Genomic DNA, 15835 nt, shown 5'->3' with positions numbered 1-15835 from the left:
TACATAACGACGGTTCTTTCACTGTTTGAAACAACAGAGAAGAATCCATTCTGTGTTTTCAAAGGTCTTTTATAGGCATATTGATGTTATATTCTGGAGGGTTTTCTGACCATTTTTATCAATTCTCCATATGAATAAAATTGCATAATTCAGCACCAGATGTGGGTAACAAATGGTATCAATCACCATATAATAACTAGAAACAATAACTAGAATGAAGCAAATACATGCTGGAAACAAGTCAAATTATCTGCCAGTGCAGTAAGTAAATGTTTCTTTGTAAGAATTCTTTAAATAAGTAAAAATATCTAGACACTGGAAAAACCAATGATAGCATGAAATATTAAATCCAAATATACTTATTGTGAGCAATTGTGGCTTGAAAAGCCCGACTGTAGTAACATTAAAATAAGCCAGAAATACTTGAAACGAGCACGTTTTGGTGATAGAAAATACTTTTGAAAAATCATTCAACTTACATGCAACTAAAACTCTCAACTGGAGCCAATATTTTAGGTAAAAACTCACCATATTCAACAGTTGAATAGATAATTAAGAAAATAATTAAGAAAATACTTGGTAAGCTTCATGTTTTTTTGCAGAGTGCACTGCCAATTATTTGTGTCTTACCAAGATAAAAAAACAACTTTAGATTTGGAAGTGTTAGATCATTTAGTTAATTTATTATTTTAAGTGTTCAACATGCTTATTTCTAGATTTAATAATCTTAATTTAATAAATCTTGTCAAGGTAAATTATCTGTCCGTGCAGCAAGATCATTTCCCTCAGATTTACTGTTTGATCTGGTTTTTAGACTAAAACCCTTTTTTACAGTGTGTCTTTTTTGGTAGTTTTGTGTCTATTTTTGGTCAATTTGTGTCTTTTTTGGTCATTATAAGCTTTTTTGGTAGTTTTGTGTCTTTTTTTGGTCAATATGTGTCTTTTTTTGGTAATTTTGTCTATTTGTTGGTCAATTTGTGTCTTTTTTATGTCATTACACGTCTTTTTTGTTCATTTTGTGTCTTTTTATTGGTTATTATACATCTTTTTTGGTCAGTTTGTGTCTTTTTATTGGTTATTATACGTCTTTTTTGGTCAGTTTGAGTTTATTGTTGTCCATGCAGCAAGATCATTTCCCTCAGATTTACTGTTTGATCTGGTTTTAGACACACTCCTGCCACTCTGACTGAGCAGAAGGCCGCCTGTCTGCTCAACAAGCTGCAGGAAACAAACCAAACATCCACCAGACACATCACAGCTTCATTAACCCGTCATGCTCTGATCCCAGTGGTTTCCTGTAGCTGCAGCAGAGAGTTTGTCCTCCGTTAAACATCAACCGGCTGCAGACAGCCAGAGGTCAGAGGTCAGAGGTCAGCATGCAGCATCATGCTGATTAATCAGTGATGAGTAAAGAAGTGTTATGGGTCATGCTGGTGCTGTCCTCCCCTCCTGAAGGCAGAGCCATGGAGCAGCAGAGCCTCGTAGAGAGAGAGATGCTGCTGTAGCACTACAGCGTAGCTCGCTGATACACAACCAGAGGGCTAAAAGATAGTGCTGCTCACACACACACCACCTCACAACCTCGCTAGTTACCTTACCTCATTAGTTACCTCAGTAGTTACCTCGTTAGTTACCTCGCTAGTTACCTCGCTAGTTACCTCCTTAGTTCAGGTTTCCACAAGACGTTTGGAGCATCTAAAGGAGATAAAGATCTGAGCTAACAGCAGCAGCTACATTGTCAAAAACAGCAAAAACCGGAAGTTATTTTTTAAATAAAATCTTTAAAAATAAAGACAATATACAGTAAATATCTGCATATATCATTTTTTTTACTTGTTTGCTAAAAGTCTTAACAAATAGCTCCGTTACTAAGAAATGTCCAGGGAAACCCTACATCTGTCTCACACAGAAACACTCCAAACTCATGCAGCTGCTCAGTCTGACAGGTTCACAGAGATAAAGAGTTGATTCACTTTAACACTTTAACCCTTTAACCCTTACACAGAATAAATATCTCCAGCCAATCAGAGCAGCAGCTGTTAGCATCTCATTCCTCATCAAACACAAACACAACACAGAGATCGTAGCAGACCAGGTGTTAGACCAGACCGGACGGCTACAGACACACAGGCAGAAGGAAAAGGAGTCAAAAACTGACAAAATGACCCCAAACTCTAAAGGGTTAACCAGCTGAACATTAACTTCAGCTCATTAAAGAGTGTTCAGAGCTCCTGCAGGTGTTTTATTGTCTCCAGTAGATCTCCTGCTCTCTACTGTACCACACACTCTTGGTCACAATAGTTTGGGATTTTTCATTTCAAATTATTTCATTTTAGTTTTAATTTCATTGTACATTTTTGTTCTCAAATTCAGTTCGTTTTAATACGTTTTTAGAGTCAGTTTGCTAGTTTTAGTTTAGTTTTTAGTTTTTGAAGATGCTTAGTTTTTTGCTGAATTTTCAGCGCCGCCGCAAAATAAATGTGATTTGTAATATGATGGTTAAATTGAAGACTTTTCACTTGCACACAGTGAAAACACAACATCCAGAGTTTACAGTGTTGCACCAGCGACACTTTTACCAGAATAACTACACTGTAAGACTTTGCTGTAAATTTACAGTCAAATTCTAACAGTAACTTGCTGTATTATGATTGTACAGTATATTGCTGTGAAAGCAATGCATTGTGGGAGTTATCATGATTGCTCAGGCATTCAGGAACTTACGGTTTTCAGCTGAGCATGTCGGGAAAATAAAGCCGTTATTTTCTAAAAGAAGAAAAGTTTTATTTCATTTAATTTTTGTCTGGGCTGAAATAATCACAATGTGTTGTTTTTCCAGTGAAGCTAATATAGCGTATTTTATGGATTAGTTGTAACATAATTTAGAGTTAAACATTTAAACATTGCGCTATTTTTTTTCTTAGTTTCGAGTCAGTTTTTCAGTAAACAAACCTGTATTTCTATAATACAGTAGAAGTAATTTTACAGTACCTTACTGGCGAAACTGCTGCCAGTAATTTACTGTAATTTTACAGTTTTACATTTTACGTTTTACAGTGTAAACGGGAAAATGTCTGATGTTTTCTGAAAGCTGAGAAGTTTCTCTTCACAGCCAACATGGAGTCATTACGGGAATTTAACCCTCGCTGCTCCTGGAAGCCCATGAGCTCAATTTCACTATAATTTTATTTAGTTTTGTAAGCACACAGCTTAACTTGACTTCACCACATTAAAGAGTGAATGAGTTGAACCCTGCAGGTGTTTTATTGCTCTCTACTGTACCACACACACAACCACACACTCTTCTCCACATCTCACCAGGATTTATCTTGCTATTGTTGTCACAACAATGTCCAAACATGCTGGAAGCCTCCTCCTCCTCCTCCTCCTCCTCCTCCTCCTCCTCCTCCTCCTCTCTCAGATACATGAACCCTCAGATAATCATCTTTTCTGTGTGAGGAGCACTCCCCCAGCGCTCCTCCTGCCCAGGAGACGCTTCCTCTCTCATTCAGCTCCTCATTCTGCTCCTCAAGCGTCTCTAAAGCATCTCCCACATCCTCCATTCAGCCTCTCACCTCTCTGACTGAGAGGTAAGAGACTCTTTTGATCATTTCAAAGCCAGGAGAGGAGGCGGTCGGCGGCTCGGCGCCGCGCCGCGCTGCGCTAACTCAATAGCCGCTAATGAGAGCCTCCGTACGACAAACACCACAATACCAATTGAATAAAGTGCGATAAGGATTGTGCAGCAGCCAGAAGCCGTGCTCTGCTAATGAGTGACATGATGGAGCAACATTGTCTCAGTGAAAAGCTTCACGCCTCTTTTGTTCGTCTCCGCGGTGGAAGGTGGCGCGCCGGGTCGGCTCGTCAAATTCCAAAAAACCGCCTTTTAAGGAGTCGAGATTTCATTTTTCTCTCTTTTGTTTTTGTTTCACCCTTTTTTTTCTCTCCTTTCTTTCTTGTGCAAATATGTTGAGTTGTGCGCTTCATGTCTGCAACCACAGGTGTCAACGGCAGCGGTTGATGAGGAGTTATTGCCGGTTGCCAGGTGTTGTGCTGCAGGAATTCCTCCTGTGATTCATCACAAGAGCTTTTGTGTGACGCAGCTGACAGGCAGCAGATAATAAGTGGGCGTCGGTTTCATGTGAACGCCTCGCGTCATGTTGTTTTATGAACAAAGTTAACTCCATTAAATTCATTAAGGAACGAGGTGTTTAATGCACGCTGGGCTGCTCCTTCATCATCATCGTCTGTCCCTCCGGGGGTTTAGAGGAGGAAGTGAAGGAGTAAAAAGGAGCGCTGGGATAGAAAACATTACAGTGATGACTCACTCACCTTAAAGACACATGTAGGGAACCTTGTGAAGAAGCTGAGGCTGAAATTGGGTTTTTATTTTTTTCGAAAAAGGTTGTGTTTTTATTTTAATATAAAAAAGCGTCTTGTCACTGCAACATTTTTATCTGTGTTGGATTACAGTCTTTAAAAAAAAATAATTTTGTGTCTTTTCTCATAATTCTGTCTTTTTTTGGTCATTTTGTGTCTTTTTAAAATAATGCTGTGTCTTTTTTTGGTTATTTCGTGGGGTTTTTTGGTTATTTTGTTTCTTTTTTAAGTAATTTAATTTTTTTCTGTCATTTTGTGTCTTTTTTGGTCACAATTTTTGCATTTAACTTTTGTAAAAACTACTTTTTCTTACTGTTAAATGTACTAAACACCATATCTCTAACAGAAATATACTGTAATATTTAATGGTAAAATCGTTAATTTATGCAGCAAGTATTTTCTTGTCAATTATATGGCAGAACAGCGTTTCTTTTGATGGAAAAACTCTGTATTTATACGGTAAAATATGGAATAAAATGTCAACCTTAAACGTGAAGTCAACAGTGTCAATATCATTTTACCGTAATATTAGAAAAAGTTGCACCGTATTTATTACGGTAAAGTTCTGGCAACCACAGCTGCTGGTTTTTACCATAAAAACAACAGGGTTTGAGTTCAGAATACCCTAAAAAAAAGATAAAACTACCAAAAAAAGAGACTAGGTGAACAAAAATATAAATAAAATCACAAAAAAAGATGTAAAATTACCAAAATTGACACAAAGTTACCCAATAATAGACGTTAATATCCTGAATCAGCACAAAACGACCAAATAAAGCCACAAATTGACCAATAAAAAGAGATACAATCATTTAACCGTAATATTTTTGAAAAGGTGCACCGTATTTATTACGGTAAAGTTCTGGCAAACACAACTGCTGGTTTCTACCGTAAACACAACAGGGTTTGAGTTCAGAATACTCTAAAAAAAAAAGATAAAATCATAAAATATATAAGATAAAAGTATAAATAAAATCACAAAAAAAGGTGTAAAATTACGAAAAGTGACACAAAGTTACCCAATAATAGACGCTAATATCCAGAACCGGCACAAAACGACCAAAAAAAGCCACAATGATTTTACCGTAATACCAAAAAAAAGGTGCACCGTATTTATTACGGTAAAGTTCTGGCAACCACAGCTGCTGGTTTTTACTGTTTTTTTTTACAGTGCAGCAGTTGTTGTTGCTTTTTAAACTGTAAAAACTAAATTAATTAATCATTTCACGTCTTTCACTGTCAGTTTTTCACCCTAAAATGTACATTGAGTGCATTTTTTACAGTGCGACTGTTGGTTTTGTTGCACAAAGAGGCAGCAAACACTAACTTTCTGTTTTATTTTCCTGACCTGATGGCTGACTCTACCTGCAGTTCACCTGTCAATCAAACAGGGTCACATCCACTTCTCTGACTTCCTGTCGCTGCAGTCATGACAGCAATTATTTCTCTTTTCTCTCAGATGAAGGCGAGAGTCGTCGGCGTGTTGTTTTGCCGCCAGGCGGCTGGTGACAGCCTTGGCCTCCACGTCTCAACTCCAAACACATAAAAGGTTTCATGCAGCAGCTATACAGGAAACCACAATGGAGTGGTGGAGTCGGGAATGGATACGAGCCTTAAAAAGTGTTTTTATTTCATGAAAACGGTGTTTTTTTTTACACACTTGAACTCGGGGCGAGGTCGGAACAAGTAGGAGTTTGATTGAGTTTGCTTCTTATCTTCCTGTCTTCTCTATTCATCCTCTCTTTCTTTCTCTCTTTCTCTGCTGGTTGTTTCCTGGTTGGTTCACCCTCAGGATTCATCCATATCTACCTTCTCACCCTCAGCTCGCTTTGTTCTGATCCACTTTCTGCTTTATCTGGTGGAGAAACTCTCATCAGAGGCTGAAGACGCTCTCCTCTCTTCTCTAATCTCTTTTTGTTTCTACAACGCTATAAAACGGAACAAAACGATGGACACGACTTTAGAGCTGCAACAATTATTAGATTAATGTAACAATAATCAATTATTAAGTTAATCGTCAACTATTTTGATAATTCAATAATTGGTTTGAGCAGTTTTTTTTTAAAGACAATAAGTCCAAATTCTCTGATTTCAGCTTCTTCAATGTGAATATTTCTGGTTCCTTTGTTCCTTTATGACAATAAACTGAATATCTCTTTGGTTTGTGGACAAAACAAGAGATTTGAGGACAAAATCTTGTGGTTTGGAAACACCCATTGATATTTTTATATCAAACACTTTTTTTGTCATTTTGTGTTTTTTTTGGTCATTTTGTGTCTTTTTTGGTAATTTTGTGTCATTTTATTTCTTTTTGTGTCTTTTTTTATTCATTTTGTGTATTTTTTTAGTCATTTTGTGTCATTTTATTTATTTTTTTGTCATTTTGTGTCTTTTTCTAGTCATTTTGTGTCATTTTATTTCTTTTTGTGTCTTTTTTTAGTCATTTTGTGTCATTTTTGTCTTTTTTTTTGTCATTTTGAGTCATTTTATTTCTTTTTTGGTCTTTTTTTGCGTCTTTTGTCTTTTTCTGTCTAATCTCTTCTTGTTTCTGCAACGCTATAATAAGTAACAAAACGATGGACACGACTTTTCATTTCCTTCACTGCACAAAAAAGGTGTTTCTAAAAAGGACATAATGAAATATAAACAATTTTTATTGGTATTTTTTAGTTTCTGGACCTTTAGGTAATTAAAATGCCTCCAGTTCTTTTCCTGAAAAAAAAAAAAGACATGGCTAAATATCTTTTTAAAAAGTAAAAACCAAAAAGATGAAAACCTCCAGATGAAGGTCTGTGTGACTGAAGACTCAGAGCACATTTGGGTTATATTTATATATTTATATATTTATATATTTATATTTGGTGTGTTTGCATCCAGCTAGTTTGTGAGTTTTCCTAAAGCATGACAGGAGAAAATAAGCATTGAAACTGTGAATCAATCTCAGTTTATTTAAGACACACCTTCTGCTGAAGCGCTCAGTTTAACTCTCGTTGATTCAACAGTTTGTGTTGAGGAACAAAAGACTGTTTGACATGATAAAAGCTTTTGTTTCCTGCAGGGACCAAAGTTTATATGAGATTAGATGAGATTAGACTGAAACATATCAGAGACAAACAGACTCACACCCAGCAGACTCCACGCCTTCACTCACTGTCACTTTATCTTTATCATTACTCACCGTTTATATGTACAACTTCATTTTAAAGGAAAATGCTTTTTTACTTCCTTATTGGAAACCATACAGACAGTGTTGGTTGTGGACCTGCACTTATATAGAGATTTTTTTCACTGCAAACACTGAAATTTAAGTAATTAAATATTTTCATATAATAAAATAATAATTTTGCTATTTTTAAGCAAAATACACCTAATTTTTGCACTTTTAACTATGGAGTTTTGGGCTATTTTGTCCATTTTTGAATCCTTTTCATCCTGTTTACAACACTTGTGTCTTTTTTTAGTCATTTTGTGTCTTTTTTGTTTGTCACTTTGTGTCTTTTTTTAATCATTTTGCATCTTTGTTTTGTAATTTTCTGTCTTTTTGTGTCTTTTTTGTCATTTTCTGTCTTTTTTTAGTTATTTTGTGTCTTTTTTTGTTATTTTGTGTCTTTTTTGGTCATTTTGTGTCTTTTTTTTAGTCCTTTAGTCCAACATAAAATGTGATTTTGAATCTTTTTTTTACTTTCAAAACACTATCATGCTCAATAAAGAACTGTAAATGTTGCAGATGTGAACAAAGAAAAAGTCACTTGTTATGAGTAAGAATAATCTTGTACTTTTGATATTTTTAAGTAAAATAAACCTCATTCTTGTACCACTCAAAGCTCTTCACACTCCAGACTGACTCATTCACCTGTTCACACACACATTCATACTGGTGTTAGAGGCTACCAGGGCACACTGGAGCCATCTGCCACCAGCAGGACTTCATTCACAAACAGATAAATGCAGCATCACGAGATGTTTGGGGTTCAGTATCTTGACCAAGGACACTTCAACATGTAGGCTGCCATAGTCAGGAATCGAACCACCAACCCTCCCATCAGTGGGCGACCGCTCTACCAAGTGAGCCACAGCCGGCCCTTAACATGCTGAGGTGGTTTAGGTGCATTGCGGGGACCAGGTGCATTGCGGGGACCAGGTTATTGCGGGGACCCGGTGCATTGCGGGGACCTGGTGCATTGCGGGGACCCGGTGCTGGTCTTACCTGTAGCTGTAGCGGACTGAGGCCAGACGCTGCTGCAGCCGCCATGGTCGATGGAATGAACTGCATGGGGTAGTTCTCTCCTGTTGGACACACAAACAGACACATTATTATTATTATTATTATTATTATTATTATTATTATTATATAGTAGAGAGAGCTGCAGCACAATAACTGACTCTTTACCCACAAAACTCATTATGTCTTTTCTCTGTTTAGTTTTTTAGTTTTTTTGCATTTTGTGTTTGTGTTTGTCTCTATTCTGTTATGTTAAGCGACTTTGAGTTCCTTTTAAAAGCGCTATAAAAATCTAAAGTATTATTATTGTTACTATTATTACCTGTCTGCCTGTCTGTCTCCCTGCTGACTGAATGCCTGGTGGAGTGTTTTCTAGTTTTATTCAGAGTTTACTACCTGCTTGCTGACCCTGAGCAGCTCAGTGGGAGCAGATCCCGACTGTTGGTCCTAAAAGGTTTTCCATGTCCGAGTCTTTGTTGAGAACAGAGTAAAGTGGAAGGAGAGTGTAGAATAATGTGTTTTAATGTGTTTGTGAGCAGCAGCAGCAGCCTGGAGGGAGAACAAGCTGCTGCAGGAGGAGCAACAGGAGGAGGCGCACCTGGAGGAATGTTTGAAGGACGAGGAGACGCAGAGAGAGAGAGAGAGAAAGAAAGAAAGAAAGAAAGAAAGAAAGAAAGAAAGAAAGACAGAAAGAAAGCAGGTGGTGCTGAGAGGCCTACAATAAGAAGCACTTTAACTGTGTTTCTCTGTGTGTCTTTAACCCTTTGATGCACAACATGGTCTAACCAGGGGTCTCACACTCTAATTAGCTGCTGGAGGCAATATTAAAAATACCAAAAAAACACAAAATGACTAAAAAAGACACAAAATTACTGAAAAAGATAAATAAATTACTTAAAAAAGACACAAAATGACCAAAAAAAGATGCCAAATGACTAAAAAAAGACACAAAATGACTAAAAAAGACACAAAATTACTGAAAAAGATAAATAGATTACTTTAAAAAGACACAAAATGACCAAAAAAAGACACAAAATGACTAAAAAAGACACAAAATGACCAAAAAAAGACACAAAATGACTAAAAAAAGACAAAATGACTAAAAAAAAGAGACAAAATTACTGAAAAAACACTAAATTACTTTAAAAAGACACCAAATGACTAAAAAAAGACATAAAATGATTAAAAAAGACACAAAAATATTTTAAAAGACACACAATTATTAAAAAAAGACACAAAATTTTAAAAAAAGACACAAAATTAAAAAACAGTAATTAAAGGGACCTTCCACACACAACACGGTAAAGTGCCATTCATATAAAACTCACATTAAACTTTCATATCAAGGTGGGGGCCACAAAATATCATCACAAGGGCCACAATTGGCCCGCGGGCCGCCAGTTTGAGACCCCTGGGCTAAAGTGACCCGACTGAGTTTTTATATTCTATATCTTTGCAATAAATTCATTTCATCATTCAGTATTGCAGGTTTTCCTCTAATAACTTGTTTTTGATCATCATACATCCTCATTTTTTGTTTTCATTTCTTACTTTTTGAATAAAAACCCTTTTTTTTATCACTACTCTTCTAAGTCACAAGGTGATTTCTGACCCATGTTGTGCATTAGAAGGTGTTTATATGTTGTCACCAATTTAAAACCTGACAAAGAAGACACAAATATTAACTATCCTAGTTTGGTAAATTGGTGTTTTTTCCAATGGAAATTATTATTTGGTGGCTCTAATAAGCCTCAAATGTTAAAATATGTGATTTTTTAATGTAATCTGGTGGTTCTAACAACTCTTTTAAAGTTAAACCTTCAAAATAAGACAAACATAGTGACACATAAACTCACATTGTTCATTTAGTGAATCACTTTTTGTATCACTACTCTTCTAATGCACAAGGTCAACAAACAAAAACTATTTTCCTTCATAAAGTATGAAAGGAAACATGGATATAATGATCTGTTGTAATAAATAAAGATATTAAACACACAGCAGCATTAATAACACGGAGATGAATGCATGTTGAGCGTTAGAAGGTGCTCCATGTCGAGCATCAAAGGGTTAAAGGTTTCTTTTCGTCCTCGTGATAATAAATCGTTGGAACGCTGCAAATGAGCAACATGCATGAAATACTTTAAGGTTGTTGGTGAAGAAAAGAAGTCTTCTGTCTGTCTGATCCACTTCATGTTCACACACACCACCACCACATGCTCCTCTGTGTGTGTGTGTGTGTGTGTGTGTGTGTGTGTGTGTGTGTGTGTGTGTGTGTGTGTGTGTGTGTGAGTGTGTGTGTGTGTGTGTGAGACATTCCTGTCGTCTCTGTGTCCAACGTATTGTTCCTGAAGAGAACGAGAGCAGCTTGTAAATCTCTACGCTCATTTCCACAACATTCCTCACCTGACACACCTCATTAACAGGGACCGCCACCCGCGTGTGTGTGTGTGTGTGAGTGTGTGAGTGTGTGTGTGTGTGTGTGTCTGTGTGTGTGTGTGTGTGTGTGAGAAGTTGCTGTGAGTTGTAGAGTTTTTATCTTCGGGGAGTGGAACGTTTATCCAGAAACGTATATTTCCTTAACACTCACTGGTGTGTTACCTATCTAGGGTAATTGTTTTGTGTGTGTGTGTGTGTGTGTGTGTGTGTGTGTGTGTGCATAGATTATTACACTTAATAATTAGGTTCTGACTAGAACAAAATTAATGCCTGGTCTAGTATCTTTATGGGGACTAATCAGAGTATTAGACCTTGTAAGGACCGTGCATTTTTTGGACATTTTGTTTGGACCTCACTTCATAAAAGTTCTGTTTTAGGCTTACCTATCTAGGACAATTCTGTGTGTGCGTGCGTGTGTGCGTGAGTGAGAAAATTGATGAAACATTTAAAGCATTGAGCTGCTTCTCAACTATGATGATTTATACTTTTTTTAACTGATTCAAAAGTTATTCAATAAAAATCTTTTTACTGTATTTAGACTTTTGTTCAGACAAAGTGAGCAACCTAAAGGTGTGTCTCTGGGCTCTGAGGACGTGTGACGGGCTTTTTCTTGCAGTAAGTCTTGACATTTGATGGATAAAATAATCAATAGATGATGCAAATATCTGGCATGCAACCCACTCAGTAAACAGAGCTTCAGTGTCAAACTGTTTCTGGATTAATAACAAAGAATATGTGTTTAAATTGACACTTTTTGCGTTTCTTTAATATCTCAAATCTCATCCCATGTTACAGTGCTGCTCCTCTCTCCACGCTCCTATTTATTTATTTATTGTTTATATCTGCAATCTTATTGAATATGATCATAACTGCACACAGGCCTGGTCCTGGTTTTGTGTCTCTACTTGCAAGATTTATTTTTTTATGTTTCCTTCTTTGGAGGGGACTTTTTTGTGTGAAATTAAATTATTACACCTATGAATTAGGTTGTGACTAGAACAAAATGAATGCAGTCAAAAGAGAGTCCTCGGAATGAAAGAGTGTGTTTAGTGTGTGTGTATGTGACATCCTGGTCTAGTATCTTTATGGGGACTAATCTGAATCTTAGACCTTGTGAGGACAGGACATTTTTTGGACATTTTTGTTTGGACCTCACTTCATAAAATTGTTGTTTTAGGCTTAAGACTCAGGGTTTGATCAGGTTGTGTGTGTTTGTTTGTAAGTGTGTGTGTGTGTGTGTGTGTGTGGGTGTGTGTGACATCCTGGTCTAGCATATTTATGGGGACTAATCAGAATATTAGACCTTGTAAGGACCATGCATTTTTTGGACATTTTGTTTGGACTTCACTTCATAAAAGTTCTGTTTTAGGCTTACCTATCTAGGGCAATTGTAGTGTGTGTGTGTGAGTGTGTGTGTGTGTGTGTGTGTGTGTGTGTGTGTGTGTGTGTGTGTGTGTGAGTGTGTGTGTGTGTGTGTGTGTGTGTGAGTGAGTGTGTGTGTGTGTGTGTGTGTACCTGGCTTGTAGGACATGCTGGGGGGGAACAGGAAGCCCTGCTGAGCAGCAGCAGCTGCAGCCAGAGAACGCTGGTCATGAGGAAACACCGGGATCATCAGAGGAGGCATGTGGCCCTGGACCTGCACACAGACAGACAGACAGGGGGACAGACAGACAGGGGGACAGACAGGCAGGGGGACAGACAGGAGGACAGACAGACAGACAGACAGGCAGGGGGACAGACAGGCAGGGGGACAGACAGGAGGACAGACAGACAGACAGGCAGGCAGGGGGACAGACGGACAGAGAGACAGAGAGACAGACAGACAGGGAGACAGACAGGGGGAGAGACAGGGGGAGAGACAGACAGACAGACAGACAGGGAGACAGACAGACAGGAGGACAGACAGACAGACAGACAGACAGACAGGCAGACAGACAGGGGGACAGGGGGACAGGGGGAGAGACAGACAGGAGGACAGACAGACAGGCAGGCAGGGGGACAGACAGGAGGACAGACAGACAGACAGACAGACAGACAGGAGGACAGACAGACAGGCAGGGAGACAGGGAGACAGGGGGACAGACTTGTTAAAATCTTATTAAATGAGAGGTTTCCCTCAATGATTCCTCCAGAAAATGAATAAAGGATGAATGAAAAAAGAAAGAACATTATGATCCTGGTTTCTCTGAATCTCTTTCATTTCTCTCCATCATTTCACTTCTTCTCTTCATCCTGTTTCTCTTCTCTCGTTTCTCTTTCAGAACAACGTTTGAGGACGACTCGTCCCGTTTACCTCCATTCATCCATTCATCCATTCATCTCCTTTAATACCGACTCATCATTTATCACTCCTCCTCCTCCTCCTCCTCCTCCTGACCCCCCCCCCCCTCCTCCTCCTCCTGACCCCCCCCCCCTCCTCCCCCCGGTCTCTCCATCATTAGAGGATGAATGTACACAATCAGCATGTTGTGTTGTTTACAGCGTTTGTTGGTTATGCTGCTGATAGACTCCGTCCTCTGGGAGGGAGAGAGAGGTTCAAAGAGCATTAATAAAGAGAGAGAGAGTGAGTTTGTTATTATTTATTTATAACTAACTTATAACTATGACATTATGAAATGTTAGGTGGAGGCTTTAAATAATCCCATCTGGGTTTTTTCTGCCTCTTCCTCCACTTTATATTATTAATTATCTTTGTTATTTTATGTTATGATAACTGTGCAAATACATAAACTAGACCTAAAGTTTTACCTACAGTTTATTAATAATAATAATAATAATAATAATAATAATAACTGTGTTTATATAGCACCTTTCAAAAGGCAGTTACAAATAATAATAATAATAATAATAATGATAACGATAACGATAACGATAATGATAATAATAATAATAATAATTATAATGACAATAATAATAATAATAATAATATAATGACAATAATAATAATAATAATAATTATAATGATAATAATGATAATAATAATAATAACAAAAATAATAATAATAATAATAATAATTATGATAATAATAATAATAATAATAATAATAATAATAATAATAATAATAATAATATTAAAAGGAAATTAAGAGAGCCCAATTGATAAAAGTGAGTGTTTAGAGTTTGTATTGTTGGTCAGTGTGCAGCTACATGTGTTCATCACCTGACCAACACACACACACACACACACACACACACAGACACACACACACACACACACACACACACAGACAGAAACAAGCTGTCTGACGTCTTGTGACGAGGAGAAAAGAGAACGAGGAGAATAAAACCCAGTCTGTCCGTCTGAACGGCTAAAAAAAAGAAGTAGAAGAAGAGAGGAGTGTGTGTGTGTGTGTGTGTGTGTGTGTGTGTGTGAGAGAGTGTGTGTGTGTGTGTGTGTGTGTGGTAGTTATAGAGTGGGACAAAATGGTCCCATTCATTGTATTCCTGTGGGAACACTGGGACTGACTGGGCTGCTTCAGCAGCACAAACACACAAAGATCTTCTTTTAGCGGGAGGAGGAGGAGGAGGAGGAGGAGGAGGAGGAGGAGGAGGAGGAGGAGGAGGAGGGGGGAGGAGGAGGAGGAGGAGGAGGCATGAATGGAGCAGGAGGTGGTGCTGGGGGCCCCGAGACGCTCAGACCCCTAAGAAAACACACGGCCCCTTCCTCTAGCACACACACACACACACACACACACACACACACACACACACACACACCTAGCCCAGGAACATGTGTACACACACTCAGAATTAATGGAGCTGTGTTGGCGGAGAGGTGACGAGGGCAACGAGTCCACCAGACAGAAAACACTCATACAGGTACCATCGGTATTATTATTATTATTATTATATTATTATTATATTATTATTATTATTATTATATTATATTATTATTATATTATTATTATTATTATTATATTATATTATATTATTATTATTATTATATTATATTATTATCACTATTATATTATATTATTATTATTATTATTATTATTATTATTATTGTTATTATCCTCTGCACACAATAGAAAAACATTAAAGATGAAAAATATTTGCCATTCTCGCAGCTTGTTTTTTATATTCCACCTTTGAAAACAATATTGTGCAAATCAATTTCCTCAATTAAATTCCAGTTATAAAATGTGCAAGGATGAAATAATGAAAGCACTTCTTTTTATTGACAGTGACCTGCGGAGGCACAATAGATTCTGATTATTATAAATTAATTACTTCTCTCTCTCTGTATCACTGCTATTGCTTCTGTATTTATATTTCACTTTAGCACTGATTCATTATTAGTTCTGCTCATGCAGCTGGTTTCAGACATTTTCTTGCAGCCTTTTGACATTTTTGGTGAATTGTTTTGGTTCTTAAGTCTGTTAATGAACTGTATAGTCAAATATAATTATTCTTATTTAAAACTAAATGCAGCAAACAAGCTTAAACAAGACAAGAATGCTGCCAACTCAGCTTTAATGTGAAGAAACGCTAAAGAAGTAGCTATACTTATATAAGTAACGTATACTGGAAAAAACGTATAAATCTTTCCAAAGCCCCCTAGTGGTCAGACTCTGCTTACTGCAGCTTTAAAACACAATATAACTACAAATAATTCCTCTCCAGAGTTTAAAGCTGGTTTTAGACATTTTCTTGCAGCTTTTTGGCATTTTTGGTGAATTGTTTTGCTTCTTGAGTCTGTTAATGAACTGTATAGTCAAATATAATTATTCTTATATAAAACTAAATGCAGCAAACAAGCTTAAACAAGACAAGAAGTTAATTAAGTAGCTATTC

The 15835-nt window shown here is 37.2% G+C and overlaps 1 protein-coding gene across 1 annotated transcript in view; it reads right to left on the bottom strand.

Annotated features, from left to right (window-relative positions):
• Positions 1-15835, bottom strand: part of LOC131973745 (transcription factor SOX-6-like) — a 215551-nt gene that overhangs the window by 49971 nt on the left and 149745 nt on the right. The window contains exons 8-9 of the mRNA XM_059335806.1: positions 12557-12677; positions 8588-8667 (exon numbers count right to left, since the gene is read on the bottom strand). Of these exons, the coding sequence (XP_059191789.1) occupies positions 8588-8667; positions 12557-12677 (201 nt within the window). The remainder of the gene's footprint in view (positions 1-8587; positions 8668-12556; positions 12678-15835) is intronic.

The sequence above is a fragment of the Centropristis striata genome, chromosome 6 (genome assembly GCF_030273125.1).
Source record: "Centropristis striata isolate RG_2023a ecotype Rhode Island chromosome 6, C.striata_1.0, whole genome shotgun sequence".
Lineage (NCBI taxonomy): Eukaryota > Metazoa > Chordata > Actinopteri > Perciformes > Serranidae > Centropristis > Centropristis striata.
Note: the sequence above shows the minus strand (reverse complement) of the source record. Positions and strands in the feature narration are given on the sequence as shown.